Below are 20,655 nucleotides of genomic sequence, written 5' to 3' on the forward strand. Positions count from 1 at the left end.
CTCATCTAAAGTGAATAGGTATTTACTCATATTTCTTCAGGAAAAATGTCATGTGATATAAGTGCACTTGACCAAAGTCAACATATTACTTTAAAGAAAACAGACATACTAGAAATAGAAGAAACATCCTCCACCAGAAAAAGGTTTATATATGAATAACCCACAACTAACAATAAACTCAGTGGTAAAAAAAAGTTGAATGCTTTCTGCATAAAAACAGTATCAAGATAAATTTTTCTATTTCTACAACTTCTACCAACATTATATTGGAGATTCTAATAGAAATTGAGAAAAAAAGAAATAAGAGCCCTTCAGAACTTGAAAAGGTGCAAAATCATGTTCTTTGCTTTATATATTATTTATGTCTTGATACATAGCCTAAGTTCGCCTGTATCTCAGTTTGTAGCCCAGGTTGGCCTCAAACTCATCATTATCCTGCCTTTGCCTCTTGAGTGCTGGGATTACAGGTGTCTTTTACCACACCAAACTACTAGAGCTAATAAATGAGCTCTTTAAAGTTGCACAGACAAGAAACATGGTTCAATGAACGATGCTGATTCAAACCTGATGCCCCGAGTTAAAGTCCAGGAACAAACATGGCAGAAAAAGAAAACTGGCTCCCATAAGTTTTCTTCTGAGCTCTACATGGATACTACAGCATTCTTCTGCCTACACACACACACACACACACACACACACACACACACACACACACACACACACACGTGCATAGTACATAAAATAAAAAAATAAAGTTGCAGGATACAATGATAATACAAAAACATCAGCAGTATGTCTATATACTAATAATGATTAAATTGGTTTTATGTTGAGGTCTTTGATTCATTTTGACTTGAGTTTTGTACGTGGGGATAGGTATGGATCTATTTGCATTCTTCAACATGTCAATATACAGTCATGCCAGCACTATATGGAAAATGCTTTCTTTTTCCATTTTCTATAGCCAATTTTTAAATTGGGTTATTTGTTTTCTTGACTCTTGGTTTCTTGAGTTTCTTATAGATTCTGGATATTAACCTTCTATCAGATATCTATCTTACAAAGAAAGATTCTCTCCCAGCTAGTGGATTTCCTTTTCACTAGGTTGATTGTTTCCTCAGCTGTACAGAAGCATCTTAGATTTATGAGTTCCCATTTTTCAGTTGTTGGCCTTACTCCTTGAGTGAATAAAATAATAAAATTCCTATTCAGAAACTATCATCCCACACCTAAATCTTTTCTTCTAGAAGTTTCAGGGTTTCAAGTTTTACATTGAGGTCTCTGATCTACTTGAAACTGATTTTTGTGGATGGCAATATATATAAACCCAATTTCATTCTTCTACATGTAAACATCTCATTTTCCCAGTTGTTGAAGATTCTATCTTTCCTCCAGTGTGTATTTTTGGCATCCTTTTTGTCAAATATCAAATGGCTGTAATTATATGCTAATGATAGAGATATTAGTTAATTTTACTTATTAATATGTGTATTGTGGGGGTTGCATGCACAGGGGTACATGCCAAAAAGTAGATATGGAGGTCAGAAGACAACTTGCTGGTGTCGCTTCTCTTCTTCCTACCATTTAGCCCCTGGAAATTTCAAGCTTGACAACGAGCCTTTGTTCACTGATCGATCTCACTCCTTATACGTATTTTTAATTAAACTGAATTATATACATATACAATCTGCTATAAGCATTCTTTTAAATTTTTCTTTATTTGTTCTGATTTCATGTGTGTGTTGAACATATATACTTAACAATGCAACCAGCTTTCTTCAGTTCTCCAGTCTTGCTTTATTTTTTCACAGCAACTCAACCAATTATCCAGTCGTCTTCTTCTAACCCCACCCCTTCCCTAAGGGTGTCTAGAAGTCTTGCTTTATTATTCCCCTCCCCCATGCGCGCCTGTGCGCCTGCACCTTTAAAAAAGATAAAAAGATATCAACTTATAATTACTTGGTTCTATATGTCACATTTGCTTTGACTTGCAAACAGGGTCTCATGTAGTGCTTATCCCACCACAACCCGTTTAGCAATACATTTACTTTTAAAGGGTTGTTATGTTTTTGGTTGTGAGCCTAGCCTTTAATGGCTGAGCCATCTCTCCAGCCCCTTCCCTATGGTGGGATATCTTTTTTTTTCTTTTGTATTTCTTTTAAAATTTTTTTAAATTTTATTTATTTTTTAATGAGAAAAGGAAAAAAAAGTGTCCGCCTCCTCCCAGCCTCCCATTTCCCTCCCCCTCCTCCCACCCTTCTCCCCCTCCCCCAAACTCCTCTCCCCCTCCCTCTCCAGTCCAAAGAGCAGTCAGGGTTCCCTGCCCTGTGGAAAGTCCAAAGTCCTCCCCCCTCCGTCCTGGTCTAGGAAGGTGAACATCCAAACTGGCTAGGCTCCCACAAAGCCAGAACATGAAGTAGGGTCAAAACCCCGTGCCATTGTCTTTGGCTTCTCATCAGCCCTCATTGTTCGCCATGTTCAGAGAGTCCGGTTTTATCCCATGCTTTTTCAGTCCCAGTCCAGCTGGCCTTGGTGAGCTCCCAATAGATCAGCCCCACTGTCTCAGTGGGTGGTTGCACCCCTCGTGGTCCTGACTTCCTTGCTCATCTTCTCCCTCCTTCCGCTCCTCATTGGGACCTTGGGAGCTCAGTCCAGTGCTCCAGTGTGGGTCTCTGTCTCTATCTCCATCCATCACCAGATGAAGGTTCTATGGTGATGTGCAAGATATTCGTCAGTATCGCTATAGGATAGGGTCATTTCAGGTTCCCTATCCTCAGCTGCCCAAGGGACTAACTGGGGACATCACCATGGGCTCCTGGGAGCCACTCTAGGGTCAACCTTCCTTTATCCCAATCCTCCTGTTTCCCCGAGTTCCCCCCCCTCCTTCCCTTCTCACTTTGGTGGGATATCTTGCTCAACCTTGATACTTTTTTGACTGCCCAAGGCAGGCCTCATTCCCTATGAGGAGTGGATAAGGGTATGAAGGGAGGAAGTGGGGTGTGAAAGGAGGAGGAAGGAGGTGGGGTGTGGGAGAAGGGGAAGGAGTGGGAACTGGGCTTGGTATATAAAATGAAAAAAAAAATTTTTTTTTCGAGACAGGGTTTCTCTGTGGTTTTGGAGCCTGTCCTGGAACTAGCTCTTGTAGACCAGGCTGGTCTCGAACTCACAGAGATCCGCCAAAAAAAAATTTTAAATAAAAGGAATTATAAAAAAAAACAAAAAAAGAGTGTTGTTATGAAGGGCAACGCTGGGGGAAGTCCTTGGACCTACGAAATAGCCACAGTTCTTGGTATTTTGCAGGTAAACTATAAACATTTGAATGCTTTTGACCCAGAGGGCGCTAAGATTCTCACTGAAGGTGCCCTTTGAGGGACACTGGTGCAAACGGCGGGTTATTTATGATATACTCTGAATCGGATCCACCCGTCTGCGTGAGGAATTGGGATCGACCCGGAAGCAACTCTGGAAAATGTGCTCCTTATTGAGGTACAGGTAGTGGTGAGGTCTGCTGTAGTCTGGATTCCCAATGTTTTAGCTTGCTCATTCCCTAAATCTCTAACAGTCCTTTTCCCAGACGTCGGTATCGGTCCTCCAGCAGCTCCCGCTTTTCGACCAAATCTCTTCTAATCTTGTCACTCATACGCGTTTAGCCAATCATCGCCTAAACATAAGCACCAATGAATACACAGACTCGTAGGAAGAGAGGCGGGCCTTCACGTACAAACGATCCAATCACTGACGCCAACGGCAGACGCCTCAGAAGGCAGTTATTTGCGTTCCTGCTTTCTTAAGATGGCTGCGGCTAAGGACGGATGTGGCTTAGAAGCTGCTGCTGGAAACGGGCGGCGGCTCCACCTAGGGATTCCTGAAGCGGTGTTTGTGGTAAGAGATCCTGTTCCTTGGCGTCTTGGTCCTAGGTTGAAGATTACTTTTCAGTCGCCACACAGGTCTGCGTTGTTGGGGGAAGGTGGGGAGCTGAGCTGAAAGGTGCCCGGAGGGAATGCCCGGTCTGTTTCCCCCAACCCGCCCGCATCCTGGTTTTTCAGACCCTGCCGGGGGATGGCTTTGAAAAGTGGCCAGAAGAGGGAGTGGGGGAGGACTGCGGAGCAGGACCCGGACGCTAGGCGGTTGTCCGTTGCCCCCCGCCCCCCCCCCCCAAAAGGGTCGATTATTGAGGAGCACAAGACAGCGGTGGTGTGGTGCTGGAGACATAGATAGGTAATGGGTAGAAACTTACTTAGTATAGTGAGTAGGCGGAACTGAGTGACACCTAGTCACTTTAAGCAGGGTCGTGGTCCGTTTCCTTGGAAATGGAAGTAGACTGCCGTGAAAGTAGATGTTAGTTACCACGAATGTGAATTCCTTATGTGTCTTGCTTTTAGAAATTGAGGGATTATGCAGTGCAGTGGATAACTGGCTGTCATTAGGTGTCTGAAACCATTTTATATTTGGTTTTTCATTCAAGCAGTTTGGGGAGACAACAAATTGTATGCAGTTGTGAGAATTGTGGGGAATACAATTGGAAGGTTTCAGGTAACAGGGAGAACAACCCAAATTCAAAGAGAAGGTAGAAGTTGTATATATTTTATCACTTATTTGTGCTGAAGCACTGCTTGCTTTATAATCTTAGTTAGTGGAATTTTCCTTGACCTTTTGTTTTATACCAAAAGTGTATATACTCCCTTCTGTCTAATATTCTTCAAAAGACCCATTTCTTTTACTTAAATCACATTTTATATTGTATATTTTAATTTGCTGGTGGAATAATTGTTTTGTGTATTCTCAGTGTGGCATGCTTTTAAAGGTATCTTTCAAGTGACCTTTACATGAAATAATATTTTCTGAGTTTCAGAAATTTTTTAAGAGATCTTTGTAAAACTTAGGAGGGAGTGGCTGTTGTTCCTATTTTGTAGATAGGAACCTATTTTGTGAAGAAACCAAGAAAATATTGTTCCTGAATATTTTATCCCAGATCATACATGATATAAATGAGCTATCCAGACTTCACATATGAGCAGACAGGAGATCTTCAGAACCTCTGGTTGTGCTCTGTTATTTAGGGGTTAGGTATTTTTCCTGATCCTACCACAATGCTTATACATAAGATTGTGTGTGTATGTATGTATGTATGTAGGTATGTATGTATATGTGTGTATGTACATATATGTGTGTTTGTGTGTATGTATGTGTGTGTGAGTGTAATTCCCGTGTGTCTTAAATAATAACAGTAGTCAGAGGTAACTTCAGATGTTGATTTAATGAATACCAACCTTATTTGAGGGCATTATAATCTTAATCTAAACCAACCTACCTGTCTGTCTGTCTGTCTGTCTGTCTATCTATCTATCTATCTATCTATCGAGACAGAGCCCCACACTGTAGCCCAGGTTGGCCTAGAACTCACTGTGTGTACTAGGCTAGCTTCAGACTCATAGCAACCCTTCTACCTCTGCTTTCCAAGCGTTGAGATTAAAGACAGACACGTTGACACCTGGTTCTAAAATTTTATGGTTAAGGAAAATTGTTACATATGGTTAAATATACCAATAAGATGTAATAAGCAGCCCAATCTATATATACATAATTATTTTCATGTTCCAAAACTAATGGCAGAGGCATGATATTGTAGCAATATAAAATTCTACAGTAGAGAGTATTTGAATCCTGCCCTGCCTTCCCACTTGCTGCCTAGCCTTGAGTATATATGGATGGCAATGTTTATGGGGTTACCGTGAAAAATAAAACGTGTTCAACTGAATTAAAGCAGTAAGAAATATGATAAATTTGGCACACAATGTGCTCAATTCTTTGACTAGGGAACATGAATAGACAGTGTGTTTTCATTGCTAATAGCTTTCTTTCTTTCTTTCTTTTTTTTTTTTTTTTTTTTTTTTGAGACAAGGTTTCTCTGTAGCATTGGAGCCTGTCCTGGAATTAACTCTTGTAGACCAGGCTGGGCTTGAACTCAGAGATCCACCTGCCTCTGCCTCCCAAGTGCTGGGATTAAAGGCGTGTGCCGCCACCACCACCCAGTCAATAGTTTTAATATTTACTACAGGAGAAATGTACAAAACATCTCAACCTATATATGAATCAGAATTAGAACGAGAAGACTAAATTAACTACATAATATAGTGAGCTGCCCCAAATTGTCTTTCTTTAACTTATTTTTGTCATTTTTTTTTTTGAGACAGACATTATGTAACCTGGGATAACCCAAATTTGTTGTATGTCTTAGGCTGGTCTTGAATTTCAGATCTTTGTGCTTCTGCTTCATGAGTTTTGGGATTATAGGCCTGTAATATCATGTCTAGCTTATCTATAACTTTTCTTCTGGCAGTACCTAGGGCTTCATGTCTGGTAGGCAAGTGGTATACTACTGAGCTCCAATCCACCTGTGTTTGACTTTTTATAATTATGTTTTTTATTAAAAATAAGCCTTTGGTAAAATTAGTTCTTGCTAATGGAGTCTTTTAGACACACTTAAGGGTAGGCTCCATGCCCACCAGTAGATTGCCAATACAAAATGAATTCAATGGTATTTTTGTAGACTTTTCTCATTGCTTTGTTTGAGCATTTTTTTTCTTACTGGCTTTTTACTTGAATGTTATTTCGGATTTTCTGTTTTTATGGATTTTGTGTGTATGTTTCTTATATTTTCCTTTCTTTTTAAAATTATGCTGTGATTTTTTTGTTTGTTTGCCTGTTTTTTAGAGAGAGAGAAATGGTATGGAGTTGGGAAGGTGGGAGGATCTTGGAGAAGTTGGGGGAGGATATATTTTATGAAAAAATTAAAACAAGCCTTTGAAGAAAAAAAAGAAAACTTGTTCTTTTGCATTTTATAAACAAAGTGAAAATCAGATTTATGATATAAATTTAAGATTTTATATTATTTTTCATATTAAAGGAAGATGTAGATTCTTTCATGAAGCAGCCTGGGAATGAAACTGCAGATACAGTGTTAAAGAAGCTGGATGAACAATATCAGAAGTATAAGTTTATGGAACTCAACCTTGCTCAAAAGAAAAGGAGGTAATCAAAATAATTTCTACATTTAAAAAACTTTATTATAATTATCAATTATATAAGTTGTACAAGCCAATGAGTTTTATTCTGATATAGTCACACATACAAATATTGTGTCTGGATCATATTCACCTTCCCTGATGTCATCCACCCTTTCCTTTCCTTTAGTCTGGTGTATTTTGTTTAGCATGATGACATATATAGTTCTGTTAATTATATTGCAAATGATATGTTTTCATTCTTACTAATTGTTGTATAATGTTTCATTTCCACATAAGTGTGTGTACCATGCATGCACACATACTTGCTTATCCATTCATCTGTTGTTCTTGGCTATTGTAAATAGTGCCATAGTGAATATTAGTATGCACACAACATTTCCATGGTTACTTTGTTTTCTTTTGGGTATCCAGTTAGCAATCATATAACTGAATCAGATAGTATTTCCTTTTTTAGTTTTCCCAATTATATTGTATGCACATGTATGTTCAGGTTCATACATGCCATTGTGCAAACATAGGTTCTCATGTGCCATAGTGCATGTGTGGAGGTCAGAGAATAACTTTCTGGATCAGTTCTCTTCTGCCACTTTGTTGAGGCTGAGTCTCTCTTGGTATTTCTAATACTTTGTATACTTCAGGCTAGCTTCTAGGTAGTTCTCATTTTGCCATGCTGGGATTACAAATGACAGCCACTGCATCCTATTTTTCTGTGAGTTTTAGGGATTGAACTCGGGTTGAGAGACTTATCAGCAAGTGCTTTTACCTGCTGAGCCATTTCTCTGGCCTCATTTTTATATTTTTGAGGAGTATTTATATTGTTATATATAAGAGGTATTATAATTTACATTCCTGTTAGCAGTATATAAGGTACCTTTTTTCGTATATCTTTGCCAGTATTGCTAATTAATTAATTATTTTTAAGACAGAGTATCATATAGCACAGGCTGGTCTTGATTTTAACAAAGGGTGACTTTAAGGTTCTGATCCTTCTGCCTTCACCTCCCAAGTGTAGGGAGTTACAGGTATGTACCATAAGGCCTGGCTTTATTTTTTCCTGCCATACTGGGTAATTGAACCTAAGGCCTCATGTGTACTAGGTGGGTGCTCTACCTTTGAGTTATATTGCTAGCCCTTCTAATATTTTTTTATTTTGAAATAGGTTCTTAAGTTGCCCAGGTAAGTCTTGAACTTTCAATCTTACTGTCTCTGCCTTCTAAATAGTTGGGATGACAGGCCTACACCACCAGGCATAGCCTGGTATTTTTGATGGATAGCTATTCTGACTCTGTTGAGATGAAATCTCTGTAGTTTTAATTTGCATTTCATCTTTGCATGAAGTGGAGATTGTTGGGAGAAGGGGCTGCTTGTTTGTCCCAGCCACCTGACTAGCTTAACCCTGAAATAATAACACAGAGACTTTATTAATTAAAACACTGCTTGGCCCATTAGCTCTATCTTCTTATTGGCTAACTCTTACATTTTAATTTAACCCATTTCTGTTAATCTGTATATCACCACGTAGCAGTGGCTTACCTGCAAAGATTTGGCATGTCTGACTCTGGCAGCTCCATGGCGGCTCTCACTCTGCCCTTCTTTCTCTCAGCATTCAGTCCAGTCCTCCTCACCTAGCTAAGTTCTGCCCTATCAACAGGCCAAGGCAGTTTCTTTATTCATTGATGGTAATTACAGCACACAGAGGGGACTCCCACATCAGGAGATCAGAATTTGTATGTATCAGCTTTACAACTTGGCCCTTTCTCTACCTCTGGAGATCATATATATACTTTTCTACCTTGTATCTGTGATAGGGTAGCTAATAATTCACACTGGGTGATTCAAAGGGCATCTAGATGATTTGTACATTTTAAAAAAAACAGTATGACAAATGTATACACTGAGAAGACATCACTGTGCTTTGCTTGATAGTTAGCTTACTATAGTTTACTTGTGCTGAGTATGTTTACCTATAACAGCCTCATATAGTACTACACAGGTGATTGATGTTTTCAGATTTGGAATTTGATATATTTGGATACATGTCGTTTTAAAAACTAGTTATAAAATCGATCTTTTAAATTTAAGCTTATAATCAAATGCAGAGCCTGTGTATCACTTCTACAGAATGTGGCCTGTTCTAGAAATGTTAGCAACAGGGAATTAGACATGAAATAAGACTTTTTACACTATGTATTGAATATATCCATAGTTTACATATTATCTTACTTTTTAATTTAAAAATATTTTATGCATATGAATGTTTTCCTGTCTGTATGTCTGTGTACTGTGTGCATGTCTGGTGCTTGTGGAAGTCAGAACCGATATCAGATCTGCAACTGGGTTATAGATGGTTATGAACCACCACATGTGTGCTGGGAATTGAACTTGGGTCCTCTGAAAGAACAGTGTTCTAAACCACTGAGTAATCTCTTTGGTCCCTTAAATGTTGTAATCAAATGTTTATATTCTTAATATTCTCTATATGGCTTATTAAATATACTTTGTTTTGTAATATTTATCATAAATATTTTCTCTTATGTCTAAGTTTTATAATATTTATCATAAATATTTTCTCTTATATCTAAAATATTTAAATCTTAGGAAATATCTTAACTTTTTATATTTATAAATAGTTTTTAAGGACATATCAGTTGAAAATTGCAAGCCTAGTAAGATAGTCCTGATGTTTATTTTTGCCTGTAAAATACTATATTAACCTTTTTATCCCTCTTCACAGACTGAAAGGTCAGATTCCTGAAATTAAACAGACTTTGGAAATTCTAAAATACATGCAGAAGAAAAAAGTAAGTGTATTTTTGTTTGCAAGTATAAGTGGATCAGAATTCTTTGACAGAGACTTGATTTCCTTGACTCCTTGGTACTGGTACTTCATTTATGCAGTAGGATTCACCTTTACCTTCTTGTTAATGTTACCTACAGTAACATTAAAAACAGTATACTTACGTCAAAAAGATGGCTTTGTGGCCTTCCCTTAAAATCAAGTTTAATTCTCAGCTCCTCACTTAAATTACTTTGTGTGTGAAATTTTAATTAGAAATGATGTTGGGTATTTTTTAAATGTCTTATTCTAAGGTAGCAAAATTTAAGAATGTTTTCACTTAATTTTTATGGGTGTACTACTGGCATATTGGCTTCATAGTAGTAGTTTGGGAGTGATCATTCTGTTTCTGTTTTGTTTTTTATATAGTTTAAGGATTGGCTATAGATCTTTCCTTTGAATGTCTAGTATAAGTCTTCTGTGAATCCATCTGGTCCTGGACTTCATTTTAGCTGGAAGGCTTTTTTTCTTTTTCTTTTTTTTCTCTGATAATTTTTTTTTAAATATTTATTTATGTATTATATGTACAATGTTCTGTATGTGTATATGCCTGAAGGCCAGAAGAGGGCACCAGACCCCATTACAGATGGTTGTGAGTCACCATGTGGTTGCTGGGAATTGAATTCAGGACCTTTGGAAGAGCAGGTAATGCTCTTAACCACTGAGCCATCTCTCCAGCCCTCTCTGATAATTTTTTATTACTTTATAAATAATAAGAATCAAAATTTCTACTTCCTCCCCTCCTCACATTCCCCTCCCACTCCCCCACTCTCCTTCCTTCCTCCCCCTCCCTCCTTAAGAGAGGGCAGGGAACCCTGCCCTGTGGGAAGTCCAAGGCACTCCCCGCTCCATCCAGGCTCAGGAAGGTGTGCATCCAAATAGACAAGGGTCCCAAAAGGAAGGCTTTTATTTCATACATTTATTTCTTAGGAGTCTATTTAAGTCATTGACTTCTTGGCTTAATTTTGGTGGTTTGGCTGAATTCAGATGTTTCTTTTAGATTTTCTAGTTTAATGGCATACAGGTTTTAAAAATATTCCCTTATAATATTCTACATTTCTTTTTTGTAATGTTTTCCTGTTCATTTCTGATTTTGTTATTTTGGATCCCTCTTTCTTTTGGTTAGTTGGGCTAAGGGTATCTAAGTTATGTTAGTCTTCTCAAAGAACCAGATCTTAGATTTTTTGATTCTCTATATTGTTTTCTTTGTTTCTATTTAGTTGATTTCTGCTCTGAGTTTTATTTTTTTTTACATTGATTGAGTTTAGATTTGGTTTGTTCTTTTTCCAACTTTTTGAGTTATATCATTAAGTCATTTATTTGTGCTCTTTTTTTTTTTAGTGTAGGCACTTAGAACTGTGAATATTCTTCATGGGACTGCTTTCAATGTGTTTCAGAGATGTGCTCTATTTTAGAAAAGCTTCCATATGTTGCTGAATAGAATGTATATTCTTTGGTCTTTGGATAGAATATTTGTAGACATCTGTTAGGTGCATTTGATGTATGATATCAATTGATTCTGATGTTTCTCTGTTTCTTTTGTCCAGATGACCTGTCTATTGGAGAAAGTGGGGTATTGAAAATCACCTACTTAATAATGGATTGATGTTAATCTGCATCTTTAAATCCAGTAGTAGATTTTTTTTTAAAAAATAAAATTGGGCATCCATGAGTTTGCACATATGTTTAGGATAATAATATCTTCTTGGTTAACTGTTCCCTTGATTAGAGTGATATATCCTCCTTATCTCTTCTGATTAATTTTAGTTTGAAGTCTATTTTGTCAGATACTAGGATAGTGACATCTGCTTGCTTCCGGGTTCCATTTGAATAAGTAGTTTTGCTCATCCTTTTACTCTTAGGCATTGCTTAACTTTGAAACTAAGATGTACTTCTTGGAGGCTTATTATAACCTTGATAGCTGCAGGAACTATTGTTTTATTTTATGGATGAGGAACTTGAGACATAGATGAATAGTGACATGCCAAATTTACACAGCTAGTAAGGAGCTGAATCAGAGTCCATGCCAAGTCATTTTAGCCATTCTTTATATAATAGCTATTTGTTTTTTTACTACTAAGTAAGTCTTCATGTTGGTACTCTTTTAAATGTCTTGGGATCCCTCCTTTATAACCTTGATATCAACCTGACCTGTCTGTGGTACTGTCATATTTTAAAGGACTCCACCAATTCAATGGAGACCAGATTCTTACTGGCAGATAACCTGTACTGCAAAGCTTCGGTTCCTCCTACTGATAAAGTGTGCCTGTGGTTGGGGGTAAGTAAATGTTACAGACACAGCTACTCACTGTATTTGTAAAAAAATGTTTTCTGACCAGCAAAACTTTTTTTTTCTTAAGATGTAATGTCTTTATCTCTCTTTGGTTTAGAAAGAATGAAGGTGTAGAGTTCAAATGGTCTTTTATTAGAAATGGACTGGAATTAGGAGTGTCTTTAAAAGAATACACACATTTAATGTTTTTTCCAGTCCAAGCAAACCTGTCCAAACCTACTCTTCAGCTGTGTGTGTATGTGTGTGTGGGGGGAAGGTGGGGGGTGGAGAGTGAACTCGGGGCTTTGAGTATGCCAGGAAAGCACTCTACCATGGATCCACATTCCTCAGCCCTTTGTTTTTCTAAGACAACATCTCATATGTAGCCCAGACTGTCCTTTGACTTCTAATCCTCCTACTTTTGCTTACCCACTACTGAGATTGCAGTCATGCCACCATGCCCAACTACTTCTCCAGTTACTGTTTTGTCTTTTCAAAATATAGCATAAGGAAGATAGAGGGGAGGGGCTATGGCTCATTTGGTAAAATACTTGCTTTACAAGCATGAAAACCTGAGTTCAATATTGAGAATTCACATAGAAAAGGCAATACATATATTTGTGGTCCCAGGTCTTGGGTTTCACAAAGAAATGGGGGGTCTAGAAGGAAAAGCTGAAAGGGGTGGAGGCAGAACTAGGGAGACCCTAGGCTTACACTAAGAGGTAGAGTCCCTAGGGAATTACCAGTAGTTTTAATGTAATCAATTTTTTTTCTTCTATTTTCAAAGTATATTCATTGGTATGCTGGCAAGTGGCAATCAATTTAGGTACAAAATGGTGAACAATTAGGGAGGAAAGACCTTTATTTGTAATATTTGCTGATTTCAATGATATAGTGTTCTGATCATTCCTGTATGATATACTGGAATGTATAGTTGAAAAGAGGTGTGTATACAAGTGTCATTTACATTTCAGTGCAAAATATTCCAAAATCCCCTTGTGTTCCATTCCTCAGCAAACACCCTTGAGTCCTAGTGTCAGTGGTGGTAGGGAGATACATTGCACACTGCTGCTGGTAGCCTGAGGATCTTTCTTCCTCTTTAGGGACTGCTACTAGGTAAAAGTGGGTCTTTGACTATGCTGCAGACAATAACTCAGGGCTAAGGCAGCACGAAGCAAAGTTTATGAAGTATTTGTAAGAAATGTTTCAAATCTAAGTGGGAATGTTTAGAGAGAGAAGGTGCTTAGGAAAAGTACAGTACCCTCAAGGCACGGTTCTCAACTTCTCAAAAGAGAGATGTGCTTAGTTAGTTTTACTAGGGTTGAACTCAGAGGACTTATGTCTGCTAGGCAGTTACTGTATGTCTGACTTACACCAACCCTTTAATTGTTATTTTGGCCATACATGTTTGTAGGGTATAGTGTGGTAATTCAGTATGTATATACAATGTATACTGATCTACTAAGGGCAATTTAATATTATCATCTTTTTACTACTTTGAATTTAGAGTCATTAAGCTCTAAGGGTTAGGCTTTATGGCAATACGTATAGTCCTAGCATTTTGGTAGGCTAATTCCTTCAAGTTCAAAGTTAGCCTGGGTTATGGGATAAGACTCTGTCTCAACACCCCTCCTCCAAATATATAGAAATAGTAGAGTATTGTAGCACAACTAATAAAAACCAAGAGACGGATATTGGGGTTCAACCTGAAGATCAGGAAAGCAAAACAGCCAGCTGTTGGCTCTTACTTCTACCTCAGTCCGAAAATGGTGATCTTGCCTCTGGTAATCTCTGTCTCTTCCCGTCTACTAATCCTCTCTAGTTCTGGGATTAAGGGCATGCACCACTATCATCTGGTTTCTATGGTAAATTAGTGTGGCTACTGGGATCAAAGGTGTGTGTCACCACTGCCTGGTCTGTAAGGCTGACCAGTATGGCTGTTTTACTTTCTGATCTTGTGGCAATCTTTATTAAAATACAAATAAAGTATCACTACACAGTATTATGAACTGTAGTTAACACAACTGTTCTTTAGAACACTAGAACTGTGCTTTGGTATCTATTACCAAATTCCCTCTAACCTTACCTCAAAACCCCTCCTAGTCTCTGATAATCATTATGCATTCATTTTTAAAAAGCATCTACATGTAATATGGTAGCCTGCTATATTTCTCCTTTGTGTCTGACTAAAATCTTGTGTTCTAGTTAGGTTACTGATATTAATTTAGAGCTCCCATTATCTGCTGTGTGCCACATTGTTGCTGTGTGTAAAGGTCCCAAATCATTTCTTTGAAGATACTGTCTCTTTTTTTTTAACAATTAAGGTAAAATTTACTATTTAAAAGTATACAGTTTCATAGTTTTTAGTGTATATGTGCAACTGTGATCTCTTTTTATTCCAGAACATTTTATTTACCCCATAAAGAAACCCATTTCTATTAACATTCTACATTCCTTTTCCTACTTCCTTTCTTCTGGTATCCACTGTACTTGATTTTTACCAGATGGCTGAGAGCGTAGCAACTGCTAATTTACATCCTTTCTCTGTGTATTGGCTTCATTCCTTAATAGCCCAAAATACCCTGTTTTGTGTATAAACCACATCTTGTTCGTTCATTATTAACTAATAGATATTTGGTATATCTCTCCTTTTTGGCTATTGTGAATAAATTTTCGTGCCAATATATATTTTCAGTGTTCTTGAGTTATGTATGTGTCCTGGCTTTTAATGCTTGATTGCTTGCTTCCTTTCTTTCTTTGATTTTTGATAAAGAGTCTTTCTATGTAGTCCTGGCTTTCCTAGACTAGGCTGACCTCAAACTCATAAGAGATCTTCCTTGCTCATTGTCAAAAATTATGATATTAAAGGCATAAACCACTATGTACAACTATTAATGTTAGTTTTGTGTTTTTTTGTTTTAATTACTGTTATTTTAGTTAATTGAAGTTCAATAAGTACTGTTTTTTAATTATTTGAGGTTCAGTAATTACCATTGCAGCCACCCATCTTCTTTCAGAACACAGAGTCTTGCATAAGCTACTCAAGTGTTTTACCAATGAAATACATCCCCAGTTTCTGTTTTTCTTTTTTTTTGTTTTTTGTTTGGTTGGTTTTTTTGAGACAAGGCCTTCCTGTGTGACCCAGGATGGCCTTGACCTCCCACTCTTCCTGCCTCAGACTAGCAAGTGATGGGTTAATGCTTTTTGCTTCTTTGTTCTTTGACAGATTGTTTTGTATCCCAGGCTTGCAACAAACTGTGTAGCTGAGGATGACCATGAACTACTGATCTCTGCCTCCTGAGTATTAGAATAGATGTGACTTTTTCTGTTTTTCTTTCCTGAGACAAACTCTTACTATATAGCACAGACTGGTCTTGAGCTCAGATTCCCCCTTCCTCAACCTCCTGCATTCCAGGATTATAGCCACAAGTCTCTGTTAAGCTTTAATACTTGTTTGACAGATAATATTTTTATATGTAATTTAAAAGGCATGAAAGCACCATCTTAGTCATTTTCTCTATGAGTCAATTATCACCGACTGGGTAATTTATAAAGTATTAGGTCTGTTTGCTATGTCTGGAAACTGGGAAGTCCAAGAGGATGGTGCCAGCATCCGGTGAGGGCCATAGGCTGTGTCATATGGTAGAAGAGATCATTTGGTAAAACTGTAAGGCATACTAGCTTACTAATGCCATCATGTAAGTTCCTCATGATGTCATCTAAATCTAATGGCTTCCTAAAGACCCTGTCTCAATATTCTACTAGTATATGTATTTGGTACTTTTCATTCTGGGAGACAAATCTATAGCAAAGATATCCTGTGAAGAGCCTACTTCTCTTTAGCACAGTGTACCTGCCTTTAAAGTAACCAGTAGTCTATTTCTTGGTATCCTTCATGTTGACTGAGGTTTCTGTTGACAGAGGTTTCTGTCCCACCTGGTCCTGTAGCCGTTCAGTCACAAAGAAATACACAGAGGTCTACATTAATTATAAACTGGTTGACCTAGTAGCTCAGGCTTCTTATTAACTAATTCTTTTTTTTATTAAAAATTCCCGCCTCCTCCCTGCCTCCCATTTCCCTCCCCCTCCCCCTACTCCCCATGCCCCCCTCCCCTCTCCTCCCTCTCCAGTCAGAAGAGCAGTCAGGGTTTCCTGCCCTGTGGGCAGTCCAAGGTCCTCCCCCCTCCATCCAGGTCTAGGAAGGAGAACATCCAAACTGGCTAGGCTCCCACAAAGCCAGAACATGAAGTAGGATCAAAACTCAGTGCCATTGTCCTTGGCTTCTCAGTAGCCCTCATTGTCCGCCATGTTCAGAGAGTCCGGTTTTATCCCATGCTTTTTCAGTCCCAGTCCAGCTGGCCTTGGTGAGCTCCCAATAGATCAGCCCCACCGTCTCAGTGGGTGCTTATAACTTATATCAGCCCATAATTCTTGTCTATGTTAGCCACGTGGCTTGGTACCTTTTTCAAGGCAGTCACATCTTGTTTGCTCTGTGTCTGGCTTCCTCTCTGTCTGGGTGACAACTACAGACTGAAACTACCCTCTTCCCAGAATTCTTGTTGCCCCACCTTTACTTCCTGTCTGATCGCTGTTATCACACCTATACTTCCTGTCTGGCTACTGGTCAATCAGCATTTTATTAAACAAGTACAAGAAGCATATCTTTATAGGGTAAAATCATTGTCCCACAGTACCTTCAAGAAAAATTTTATACATTCATAGGTAAAGACCATATCCATCTGCCCTTTTACAGAAATGGTAACACACACTATTCTTTTTCCCATTTCATAATGTGTGTTGTGATTATGTGTATTGATATTTCATTTTCTACATATCTGTAACTCTGGGGTCAGCAAGTTTTCTGTAAAGGCTCAAATAGTAATATTTTCTATTTTTTAAGGCTGTATGGTCTTTGTCTTATGCTCTGCTGTAGCACAGTATAAGACAGTGGGCTGGTTTGGTTCAGGGGCTGCAGTTTGCAGACATTTGCATTAACATGGAGATTGTTAAGTAATTGTCATGACTTTTTTCTCTTTAGGCTAATGTAATGCTTGAATACGATATTGATGAAGCTCAGGCATTGTTGGAAAAGAATTTATCAACTGCCACAAAGAATCTGGATTCTCTTGAGGAAGACCTTGACTTTCTTCGAGATCAGTTTACTACTACAGAAGTCAGTATCCTTTTAAGAAATAGGCAAAGAGAAGGAGAAAGATTTTTTAAAATTCCTATGTTGTTTTTATGGGGAGACAGACTTTATTCTTTTTTTTTTTTTAAGATTTATTTATTTATTTAGTTATTTATTTAGTTATGTATACAGTGTTCTGCCTGTACTCCAGAAGAGGGCACCAGATCTCATTATAGATGCTTTGTGAGCCACCATGTGCTTGCTAGGAACTGAACTCAGGACCTCTGGAAGAGCAGCCAGTGCTCTTAACCTCTGAGCCATCTCTCCAGTCCCCCCATGACTTTATTCTTAAATAAATGTGAAGTTGGAGATTGTATAAGATAATGGCTATCTTATTTGAATCAAAAAGCTTAGAGATAAAATAATAAATTTGAAATATAGAGACATGAACAGCAAGCAGATTCACACTGCTCAGTAAGTTTTTTCAAATAAATTGACTTAATCAGTTAAAAAAAAACATTAAAAATTCTCTTCTAGCTACTTTGAGGCATACAATAAAATGTCCACCATAGTCATTGTACTATGTCACAGAACATGAGCTGTTTGTTATTCTCTGTTCCGACTGAGCTCCCAAACCTGTCAATCATCTGTCCCCAGCCCTCCTGCCACTGTTATAATCAAATAGTTTAATTTCACAAACATTTAAAAGTCCTCTGTGTTATTTTACTCACCCCTAAAATACCACAGGCATTTTGTGTTTCCTTTTGTTCTTTCCTTCATCTGTTCCTCCTACCTAGAACTATTTCTCTTTTTATACTTGATGGTAATCCTTTATCCTTCATATTTCAATTTAAACATCAGAGAATTTCTCAACTCTTTCTAATTCTGTCAGAGCAGTCCCCCACTGTACATATAGTACTTTGTTTTTCTTGCTTAACCCAAAGCTTTTCAATTGTAGGACCTACAGTCTCTCCCAACATGTAGCATGTAGTAGGTATGTTCTTGCAAGAGAGGTTTGTTTTGAGGCTTAGTGGCAGGATCATCTGATTAGTGAACACTTGATTCAGCTGTGAGATTCTGGGGCTCTGGGAGAAGCTAGACTTTATGGAAAAGAAAAGGTGTTATTGTGCGAGAAAATGAGATTCAATGGAAGAAGTCACCTAAGTTGGATCCTAGAAACCTGGAGAAATGCCATTTATCATTGATATAGTAATGTATAAACTGGAAAAGTTAGAGTGCTAGACAGACATTAGAATAAGTTCTGATGAATCTAAACTCCATGAAGGAAGGGACTTCAACTAGCTAATTCAAGTATGTGTAGAGTACCTAGTCACACAGATACTTAGTAAACTAGAGGATCTGTTAAGCCCAGAGAACTGTAAGATATAAAATTTTTAATAATTGTACTCATTTTAACATTTTGTGCTGGGATATAGAGTCAGAGATTTTTGAAACTTTGTGAATGAAGAATTAGTTTTAAAACTTGACAAAATAATAGAAAAAATGAGTTAGTCATAGTGGTATGTACACTACAGTTCCATATACTTGGGAGTTTGGGGTTTTAGTCTGAACCCATGAGTTTCAGGAAAGCCTGGGTAGTATTGTAATATGTCTCAAATTTGTTGAGAGTATCTAGCATATATTCATTAAGTGTAGTGTTATAGTTGACTAGATATGCTAAGCAGTTATTGATTGGAAGTCTTGATTTTTTTAGAAGTTAATTCCAGAATTTTCTTAGCAATTGATAGTATAACAACATGGCTGTCAATAGTAGTTGCCACTAGTATTTTTGTTTGTGTGATTTCTGTGTCTTTGTTTCACTTTATGAGTTACTGATAATTTCATTTGTTATCTTTAGCATTATATTTGCATTTTCTTTGACAATTCTTGCAGATATGGCTAGGGTTTATAATTGGGATGTCAAAAGAAGAAACAAAGATGATTCTACCAAGAACAAAGCATAATACCGGAATTGAAAATGTGGTTCAGGTTTCCAAACATGTTAAATAAGCCAGTGTTTATCTTTAAAGATTGATGTAACTTTGAGTGTTTTTTTTTCACAGCAGAAATAATAAAAACATAAGGACACCATTTTATTTATGAAAACAAAAATTACTTTCAAATATTTTATGAAAGTAACAGTATTCTTTTCATATTTCCCTACAAAGTAATGCTGCTTTTGTTTTATTTTTATCGGTTATAAGACAACTCTTAACTGAAATGGCCGAAAACTGTGAGGAATGCTATGGAGGCTGCTGAATGCTGAGCACCGGCACAATTTACACAATTTTTTCTTTACCGCTTGATGTTACTCTCACTTAATGTGGTAAACCTTTTAGAGGCAAGAAAGACAATTCAATATTTGTAAACTTGTTTTTCTTTAGTTTTTGTAGGATATCATCCTTTGTTGCTGTTGTGTTCTATAAATGGGGTTTCATGCATTTCTGCCATACCAATAGCTTTTATGATACTCTAATCTTTTCAGAAAATGATTATTTACTTTCATACACAGTTTGAGGGCTATTGACATATATAAAATTTTGACCCCAAATAAGTACGCTATGTCTTTGCAATGCCAGTATAAGGGAGACTTGATCAATGTGAGAGAACACTACCCATTCAAAACTTTATGCTAAGATAATTTTATATTATGTAACAGTTCTCCAAAGCACCTTGAACAGGACTATTAACATAAATGTAAATCTGCATTGGTTCAAAAGAGTTGTAAGCTTTTTTATTTGTGATAAAATTGCATAGGAATGATAAAATTGATGGAAAGACATTGGCACTGTGGTAAAAGTACTTCGTGGTACAGATTCTGGTAAAAATAGATGCATGTTATTCTATCTCCATGTAGTAAAAAAGTATACTTGTACGATGTTTTGTACTTGTATTTCATGTAATTAAAACAATTATATTCAAACTGTTGCCTGATACCTTTTTCATGTTAATCTTTATCTTAATCTGTGTAGGTTTCTGGAAAATACCAAAAGTCAGGTAAAACAAGCATTTATATTGTATGGGTCTGGAGACTGGTAAGTTCAATTGAAGTGCAAGGGCAGAGCCCTCATGATGTACTCATTTCTCTAACTTCCCACATTCATCCTAATACTTTGAGGTATTAGCACTTATATTTTAACATGAGAAAAACATTTCAGATGATATCTAAGGTTAACATAGGTCTTTTCACATTTTATGGGGTTCATTTACATGTACCTAACTAGTATATGTTAAGAGCTTTTTTGTGGAAACAACAGAAAATCCCATTGGAAGGAATACAGATAAATAAGATTTTAATCTGAAATATACCAAACTTTCTTTTTTTATTACTAACTTTTTTGGACAATATATTTTGATCATGTTTTTCCCATACCTCAACTCCTCTCAAACT

General features: G+C 37.2%; 1 protein-coding gene across 1 annotated transcript; it reads left to right on the plus strand.

The window, feature by feature from the left end:
• The first annotated feature begins 3,752 nt into the window (after positions 1-3,752).
• LOC121436621 (prefoldin subunit 3) lies at positions 3,753-20,187 on the plus strand. The gene is made up of 6 exons (XM_041636638.1): positions 3,753-3,882; positions 6,908-7,032; positions 9,763-9,829; positions 12,044-12,142; positions 17,175-17,313; positions 19,158-20,187. The coding sequence occupies exons 1-6, from the start codon at positions 3,793-3,795 to the stop codon at positions 19,226-19,228; spliced, it is 591 nt and encodes a 196-aa protein (XP_041492572.1). The 5' UTR covers positions 3,753-3,792; the 3' UTR covers positions 19,229-20,187.
• The last annotated feature ends 468 nt before the right edge of the window (positions 20,188-20,655 follow it).

Source organism: Microtus oregoni, unplaced genomic scaffold, assembly GCF_018167655.1.
Source record: "Microtus oregoni isolate MIOR12 unplaced genomic scaffold, Mior012 000050F_000, whole genome shotgun sequence".
NCBI lineage: Eukaryota > Metazoa > Chordata > Mammalia > Rodentia > Cricetidae > Microtus > Microtus oregoni.